The 8,935-nt window shown below is 50.4% G+C and overlaps 1 protein-coding gene across 2 annotated transcripts; it reads left to right on the top strand.

The window, feature by feature from the left end:
- The first annotated feature begins 778 nt into the window (after positions 1-778).
- Positions 779-8,074, top strand: SOCS2 (suppressor of cytokine signaling 2). Of its 2 annotated transcripts, none has more exons than XM_003405260.4 (3): positions 779-1,692; positions 4,116-4,475; positions 6,148-8,074. In XM_003405260.4, exons 2-3 carry the CDS (start codon positions 4,337-4,339, stop codon positions 6,603-6,605), a joined length of 597 nt encoding a protein of 198 aa, XP_003405308.1. In that variant the 5' UTR covers positions 779-1,692; positions 4,116-4,336; the 3' UTR covers positions 6,606-8,074. The 2 variants fall into 2 exon arrangements, with proteins under 2 accessions (XP_003405308.1, XP_023415443.1); XM_023559675.2 differs by lacking the exon at positions 779-1,692 and adding an exon at positions 2,584-2,738.
- Positions 8,075-8,935: the final 861 nt, after the last annotated feature.

The raw sequence follows: 8,935 nt of genomic DNA, 5'->3' as shown, positions 1-8,935 counted from the left end.
TGATTCTGACTCAAATCTACCCTATAGGACAGAGTAGAACTGCCCCATAAGATTTCCAAAGAGCAGCTCGTGAATTTGAACTGCTGACCTTCTGCTTAGCAGCCAAGCTCTTAACCACTGCACCACCATTACTCCAAAAGACAAAGTAGAGATATTAAGAAAAATAAAAATTTAAAATTCGCCCACATCCTGCCACCCTAAAAACAGTTGTTTTCATTTCTCCACAGTCCCTTCTGTTTTTGCCACATGTATACATAATTTTATAATGTTGTAATCATAGTGTAGATACAAATTCATATTCTAATTTTTTTCCACTTAACATGATCCTATAAACATTTTCCTAAGTAGTTTCCATATGTGTTTCTTGAAAACTACAAAGGCCAACAAAATTCTGGGTATTGCTGGGAAACATTTTAGAAACAAAAGCAGCAAATCCTACTTAGGTGCAAAACTTGGTGCCACTACAGCTGGCGTTGCGTTTATTGTAATCTTTGTAGACGATGACTCCCTGTGGAGGTGACTTCAGCTGGACCCAAAAGATGAGGGCTGACCACGCATCTTGTTTGAGGAGAGGGCATTCCAGGCAGAGGGAACAGCAAGCGCAAAGGTCCTGCGGAAGTAAAAGTACAGAAAGAAGAGTTGCTGGAAAATTTATTTCAATGGATAGTTAAAATTTATTTCTGTAAACTTGAGGAATGCTGAGTGTAATTAATGTAAACTACAGAAGAGTGGGCACAGCCTTCAGCTGCGATTGTCTATCAAGGAAGAGAAGCCAGGATGGAATAATTGAGAGCTTAGAGAATCTTAGGGGATGTACTGGTTCTTAAAGGTATCGAGCATCGAACTATACATACGCTCACATGGAATATGGTATGTTCATTCACTCCAGTCCCTCATTCAGAACCTGAGTTCAGCTCCTTAATTTCACAGAAAAGGCCCAAAGAGGGTAAATAGCTCTGTGCTAAATTACTCAGCTGCTTTGTAGAGGGCTTTAACCGGGGGTTAATTAGCTCCCTCCCTCCCCTTCAAAGATTCTTTCTAAAAAACCTAACTTGTCTCCGTGCACACGACTGCACTGTTGACAAAGCCCTTTAATAGCTGGAAAACGCCCCCCATCTGACTCACCAGTTTATCATTTGTATAGAGTTATTTACTCAAAAGCGGGAAAACTATCGAGAAAACCATTTGTCCCCGACTCCAGAACCCGGGAGTCTGGGAGCTGGTCCACGCTTCCTCCCAGAACCAGCAGGGGGGGCACCAGACAAGGTTTGTAAGCCGCGCCTCCCCCGCGTCTCCTCCCCTTCCTCGCCCAACTTCCCCGTAGCCACCGCTTCCACTGAAGTGGCCATTGACCTTTAGAGCAGTGATGCAATAGTATAGTATTTCAAAGAAAAATAGTTATCTAAATTTTGGATCCGGTTTTCCGTGAATGTTAATACTTTTTAAAAAGTAGGTCACATTTAAAGTAGGTCACACTTCGGGGGCGGGCATGCAGGCAAGATGCGTTTCCAACTAAGACCAGGCGGCATCCAACGGGGTGGGAGGAGGCGAGTGTCCCCAGCAGGAAAGAGGTGCCAAGATCCTTCCGAATTCCCGGCTCTGAAGCTTTAGTCCTACAGGGAATTGCAGAGACTAGCCCTTTCCTGACTGCGGGCACCGAGGCCCGCCAGCCTATACCTCCCGGGCGCGCAGGTAAGGGCAAACCACCCCGGCCGGCGCAGGTGAGCGGGGCGGGCCAGCAGGCGGCCGGAAAGAGGCGATGGAGCGTAGCGGAGGCGGGAGGGAGGAGCCGGGCAGGGCTGGCGCAGCAGACAGCCAGCGGGAGCGCCGGGGGAGGAGACTGGGAGCGCCGGCGCCGCTTAAGGAGGCACTGCTCTACGCGCGCGCGTTGTCTTCTAGGACCCTGACCCGCTTCCTCTATCCCCCGGGTGTGGTCACAGAGGGTTGGGCAGGGAGCTTCCCCCATCCCATCAATGTGTCTTAGAGCAGGAGGGGCCCGTTTCCGAGAACCCCTGGTCTCCCCCCCGTATTCCCTCACGTAATGTGAGGCCTGGAGGGTCGCGTCGAAAATGTGCAGACGGGATGGAAAGACAAAAAACCCCGCGGCGGGCCGAGGGCGAGAAAGATGACGACCCCGGCGCAAAGCTGACTCGGGGAGGGGGGGGGGCGGTGCAAGCTGCAGCTTCCAAAAAGGACACGGCATGGCGGGGGGGCTTCACTCGGGGAGCGGGGTCAAAGGGGGGCGGGTTACCCGGCGCCCAGAGTGCCGGTCCACGCACCCAAGCGCTGTGCGCCTGCCTCCTCCGAAGCCTGCGCATTAGCGCCGGTGCCTCTTTAAAGCGGTAGCGGGGGCTGCGGTCACGTGAGGCGGATTCCTGGAAAGTTCCTGGAAAGCGGCCTCCGCAGCAGCCGGGCGGGGCGGGGCGGGGCGGGGCGCGCCGACGGGGAGAGGGAGGCGGGGAGCTGGGGAGGTGCGTCGGGCTGGGAAGTCGCGCGCACACACCGCTCCGGGGATCGACGTTTAACTCTTCCAAGTCTTCCCGCCGCCGCCGCCGCCGCCGCCGCTGCGGTGGCTCGCGGGCTTTGGGTTTCCCCTGAAGCATGATCTTCCTCGCCCGCAGCCACCGGCGCTGCACGGGCCGCGGAAGGTGCGCGCTGGAGCCACAGACACCCAGCCTTAGGATTCCCTGCGCCCCCAGCGCAGGCACTGGAGGACTACCGGCCGGGGCTGGCGGCAGGTACTGATGGGGGGAGCCCCAAAAGCTCCGCCCCGAGGAGGGTCGCTGGGGAGGGCACTGGGGCGCGGCCGCGTGCTTTGGGGAGCAGCGGGCGATCTTTGCTTCCGTGGTTTACAGCTCCTCGGGGAGAGAGTCCGAGCCGCGGACCTGCCGGGCGGCGGGGCGCTGCTGCCTGCTTTCTCCGGTTCCTTCCAGGCGTCGGAAAGTCTCCGGAGTTTTTTTCCCTCCTAAACTGCCATCCAAATTAATAATCCTTTTCTTAACCTGATCTTCCGCTCCTCCCTACCGCCCTGCCTTCCTCCCTCGCTCCTTCCTCTCTCCCCTTTTCCTTCCCACCTCCTTGGTCACAACCAGAGGGAAACCTCGCAGCTGCCCAGGCTGTGCGCGAGGTTGGTGTCGAAGCCCGGGGGTCGAGGCAATGATCGCCGGGGCTTCTGTCTGCCCTCTACGCAGAGAACTCCGGCGGCCACCGCCGCCGTAGAGCGCAAGACGCGTCGCATCCTTGGGCATCGCGTTCCCAAATTAAACGTCAACAGGGGAAACTCAGGCAGACACCCCTCCTCTCTCCGGCCCCTCCCGATTCCTCCGCCCTATGTCTACTGGGGAGGCGGCGGCGGCGGCGGCGGCGGCCGAGGTAAGGGCTCGGCGTGTGTCGATTGCACGTTCTGCCGCGTTCACTGCCACCCGCTCGGCCCCGGCCCGGAGTTCCCGCTCGGGCCGATTCCTCGACAGCGCCCGCAGCGGCCGGCCCAGCCCGGGAGCTGCGGCAGCGGCGCCTGGCGGCTCCCCCCACCCCTGCCCCAAGCCAGCACGGGGAAGCGGGGGAGGGGAGCGAAGCAGCTCCGGGGCGGGGATGCGGCCGTTCGCGCACCTCCGCGACCCAAGCTGGTGGCTCGGACCCGGGGAGCCTCGCAGCGCTTTAGGGCGGCGAGCAAGATTTGTGCCGGCTGCCTCCCCCCAGGGGCCAGCGGGCTGTGCAGGGTGTGGATAGAGGTGCCAATATGGGGATCTCTCCTATTTTTCCCCCCTACTTGCCCTTGACAACAGCCTATTCCCACCAGACCTGCAGGTGACTGTTTTCCTGGTCTGACTTCTGCGTGCAGCCGCGGTTGGGAAGACACCCCATTTCCTACCCCCATCCTGTCTTCCCACGCCCCCCTTCCCCCCGCCAGCCCTGCGTCTTGAATCCATGCTCTCTTTATCCCGTTTTCTCTAGAGTTGGCAAGGGCGGTAACTGGATGTTTGGGGTTAAATGGTGCAGGAGCAGAGGGGCAGAGAAGTCCCCGAGACCTTCCATGTCTCTACTTCTCCCGCTCCCGCACCCCAGCCGCAGGGGTCCAGATTGGATTGACCCAATCCCCTACTTTCTCTTTACAGGCAAACTGTGGGTGACCACTCCTGCGGGGGACTTTGCTGTCGGTCTGCTCAGCCCTGGGGAGGAAGAACCGGCAGCTTCCCACCCCTCCCCCTCCTCTACCGTGTCGGATACCCCGTAGGGACTCGTTTTGGGGTTCCCGCTGACTTTGAGGACGGACGCGTGCCCACCTCTGACCCCAGCTCGGGCGGACACCTGTCTTTGCCGCGGTGACCCTTCCCCCATGACCCTGCGGTGCCTCGAGCCCTCCGGGAATGGCGCGGAAGGGACGCGGAGCCAGTGGGGTATCGCGGCCTCGGCGGAGGAGCCGTCTCCGGAGGCAGCGCGTCTGGCGACGGCCCTGCGGGAGCTCAGTCAAACTGGTAGGGAAGGGACCCGCCACGACGCTTGGGGGGTGCAGAAGGGGAGCCTCCCCGAAAACGGGGCTGGGGGCTGCTCTGGAGAGGAAGGCAGCTGGAATGTGGGAAGCAAAGATTGGGCTGGACAACCGTCCCCTCGCTTCCCTTCTCTCCAGAGCGGGGAACCGCGGAGAGGATGCCCACACGGCTCTGGGATCCTTGAGAATGCGAAAGGAAAGTGGTTCTTGTGGGATACAGAAGCCTGGGAGTGGGCAGAGCGCGAGAAGAGCTTCTTGGGAATAACCTCATAGGGCGCTGTACCTTTACTGCTTTTCCCCAGCTGCTCAGTGGTCGGCGCTCGGGCTCGAACCCTGGCTGAAAAAGTACCCGGCACTTCCCTTTCCGCGGAAGGCAAGGGCAGCGAGTGGTCGCCGCGCTCACGGCAGCTCCAGCCGCATCCGGCTCCCTGGCTGAGCCGCTGTAGCAGTCCGGGATCTTGGCTGCCAAATCCAGGGCTGAGACTGCCGCGGCGGCGGGTCGGAAGAGCCGGGCAGTGAAGTCCCCGCCGAGCGCGGCCTCCAGGGGCCAGCGAGCTCAGGGTATTGCTTGTTTCAACTGCAGTCCTGAGCTTTTTGCACAGCTCGCTGTCGCCTTTCGGCATCTAAAAGAAAAAAAAAAAAAAAAAATTTTTTTTTTTAAATTCTGGCAAATTACGCAGACTTTCAAAATCTGGATCCTAAAAGCTTCCGTTTGGGGCAAAGTTGAAGTTTTGATAGCACTAGGGAGAGGGGAAAGTCCTCCTGCTCGCGGTTCTTCTCTTTCCTTGTGGGCTGCGGGACCTGCTGATTGTAGGTCTCCGAGCAGGTTTTTAGGGGAGGGAGGACACGTTGTTTAAACTTCTTAAATGCAGAATGACTGAGTCGTTTCTGAAAACGGGATAGGCTCGGGAAATGGTGGAGGCAGATCAAAAAGAGAATGCTGGGGCGACCCATGGTTGTGATTGAATTTGGATTAAGGCAGAGTCCGAACGAGGGTAGTTCAGATCGTAAATTTGAAGTACTAATTATCAATTGAGCTTCCCTCATTTCTCAGTGACTGAAAGGGAGTTGTAATCAAAAGCAGCAAACAAGTTATTGTACTGGAACTGTATTTTTTAAATAGGTAAATAGCAGTGTCTTCCAGGATTTTGAACAAAGAAATGCAGCCATTAACAGATTTTTTTGGGTGATGGGGTGGGGAGCACAAACCACCCTAAAAATTGCTTGTTTTACTCGACTGGGATTACAGGAACTGAGCTTTCCACTTTTTTAAGGGCAAGGCTTTTATTTCTGACTTTTGATTTCAAATCTGCGTTAAATTTTTTATTCCACTTAAATAATTCATCGTGGTTTGTCAGCCAGTGTGTTATATTACAAATTTTTTGTTTGTTTCGTTGGGAGAAGCTTAAAGAACAGTTAGCAGAAAGTTATTTTCTTTGAAAAGAAAACTGGCCTAGTTTGTGTTCGTAAAATAAAACGGACCCAAAATGTCATTAAATTTCTGCCAAAAAATACTTATGACAGCCCCTGGTAAACTTTAACGACAAACTTTTTTTTAAGAGCTAGAAAAATGATTGCCAAGTACTTTCCCTATTCTAAAGATTCTTATAATAATTATTTTACCCTCTTTTTTTTTTCTTTTTGAATAAAAACCCCAGGATGGTACTGGGGAAGTATGACTGTTAATGAAGCCAAAGAGAAATTAAAAGAGGCACCAGAAGGAACTTTCTTGATTAGAGATAGTTCGCATTCAGACTACCTACTGACAATATCTGTTAAAACATCAGCTGGACCAACTAATCTGCGAATTGAATACCAAGATGGGAAATTCAGATTGGACTCAATCATATGCGTCAAGTCCAAGCTTAAACAGTTTGACAGTGTGGTTCACCTGATCGACTACTATGTTCAGATGTGCAAGGATAAGGGGACGAGCCCAGAAGCCCCCCGGAATGGCACCGTACACCTTTATCTGACCAAACCACTCTACACGTCAGCACCGTCTCTGCAGCATCTGTGTAGACTCATCATTAACAAATGTACTGGTACCATCTGGGGACTGCCTTTACCAACAAGACTAAAAGATTACTTGGAAGAATATAAATTCCAGGTATAAGTGTTTTTTTTCCTGAACATGCCTCATCTAGAGTATCTCCAAATGCAGCTATGTAAAAGAGAACCAAAACTTGAGTAACACTCTGGATAACTAACTACGTGGAATTCTTTCTAAGAACAGCTGAAGTCAGTCTAATTTAAGTGTGTGAAGAGGTAGTTAGGTATTTAAAGTTCCCCCATATGTTTTTTACCTGAATGATGCTTCCCTTCCTAAAGCTGACTGAGATCAGTTGATCCCTTTAAAGTGTACCCAGTGAAGGCTGTAAGAGCCTGTTATCAGAATACCTTGCCTTTCTGTAGGTCCTTTCCACTAGGTCAGAGGTCCTAGTGCTGGTGGTGGATTAAGAGCTCCTCATAGGAGCACTGAAGAAGTGGAAGGAACCAAGCTGACACAGGCTTCACTTCAATTTCATGAGCCTGGTGATCAGAGCCTATTTTAGGACATTTTATATTTTGCATTCAGATATATGTAGGAGTTTTGTTAAACAGCTCGTGCTTGTGAATATTTATCCCTCATTTTATGCAATTAACCAAATCAACCCCCAAAAAAAAAAAAATTGACCGTGAAATCCTGTACTTGTCTTTTTACTACATGTATGAACTCTCATGTGAATGAGTACTGTAGTAATCCGTTTAAAGGGAGCCTTATCTCAGAAATATCTCAAACTGGTGCAAATGGGAAAGACTTCCTCTTTTCCTTTAAGGCTAAAGACATGAATGTCATGCTATACAGGTGCAACTCAATCCCTGTTAATAACACCAATGTAGTATAGACATTGTACCCTGTTGAGGTAGCTGTGTTCCAACCTGTTGCCATTGAGTTTTTAGAAATGGCTTTAGAAAACTTCCAAGTTGTCCTTGAATTGCCTAACCACGGACATCAGCAGTTATCTCCCTTCTACCATGTAGAACACTTCGATTTAATTTTCTTCCACATGGGGGGGGGGGGTACCTGCCTATTTTTCAAAGTGTTTATTTACTGCTGTTACTGTTTGATTAGAATGTATTAAATAAAATTAAAGAACAACCTGTCTTTTACAAGTTGCAATTACTTTGAATTGTAGAGAACATAACAATTTCATGACGATAGAGGGGTTACCGTATAAACTTAATGTCAAGTGAAATAAGCCAAATATTCAAAGGAATAGAATATTACTTGCCTGTCTCTAAAGTTATAGGGTATATCCTCACTTTGCATTTCTGAAAGCATGGTTCAGAAACTACAAGAATTGCCAAGAGGCCTGGTCTTTTACGAGCTGAGTAGGCATAACACTAATGGCCTTTGTCTTTCTAAAAACACGGTTTAGAAATTAGAAAAATGAGGATGTGGCCTAGTCTTTTACAAGTTTAATAGACATTACACAAAATAAAAATAAAAGTTTTATGGCCATTTTTTTTCTCTCTAGATTGTCTTACGGCTGTTGCAAACATACCATCTTTTCTGGAGCCTAGATGTTATTTGTTTTGCCTTCTTTTATTTCCTACCTAGCTGTGTGCAGAAGGTGAACCTGGTATATCATGTATATGCCCTGACGAAAGTAGAAAATGCTTATAAATTGTAGTAAAATCTACTCATTGCATATCTTACCTTCTTTTCATGAAGCTCTTGAAAGATGGTTTTGTCCCTGGAAGGAAACATAAACTAAGTGCGTCTAAGCAGCAGAGAGAAACAAAAAATTGCTACATGTGCCTTAGGAAGAGTTTGTTACCTATCACTTAAAGAAGAGCTGGAGTGTTAGATCTGATCGGTGATGAGAAGACAGCTTTTTCATTCGGATGCTTGCATTCTGTGCTTTATTTACCCTGTTGCTCCCCTGACAACAAGTTGTTTGGTGTGGGATGTTTAACTTTTCTGGCAAAACTTCCACACGAGCACTGCTAAGGGGCTTTGTGGAATTACTTAAATGTCTTTTGCATTTCGAGTGTCCTTGTTTCAAACACTCCAGATTTCTCAGTTATTCAGAGTGGGAGTACTAGTGATGTATTATACTCTTGGAATTGTGAAGTTCTGCATTGTTGCTTTGTTGTTGTAGTTGCTGTCAAGTCAATTCCAACTCATGGCGACTCCATGTGTGCAGAGTAGCACTCTAGGGTTTTCAAGGCTGTGACGTTTCAGAAGCAGATTGCCAGGCCTGTCTTTCCGAAGCGACTCTGGGTACATTTGAACTGTCAACCTTTTGGCTGGTATTCTAGCACTTAAGCATTTATGTCACCCAGGGATTCCTTGCATATTGCTAGCTAGTAAGTGACTAATTATGACAGACCTAGAGGATATTAGAGATATCTCTGGAGTGGGCTGTGGAACTATTTATTGCCTTACTTGTCAATCTT

The sequence above is a fragment of the Loxodonta africana genome, chromosome 4 (assembly GCF_030014295.1).
Source record: "Loxodonta africana isolate mLoxAfr1 chromosome 4, mLoxAfr1.hap2, whole genome shotgun sequence".
NCBI classification, from domain to species: Eukaryota; Metazoa; Chordata; class Mammalia; order Proboscidea; family Elephantidae; genus Loxodonta; species Loxodonta africana.
This window is presented reverse-complemented; position numbering and strand designations above follow the sequence as displayed.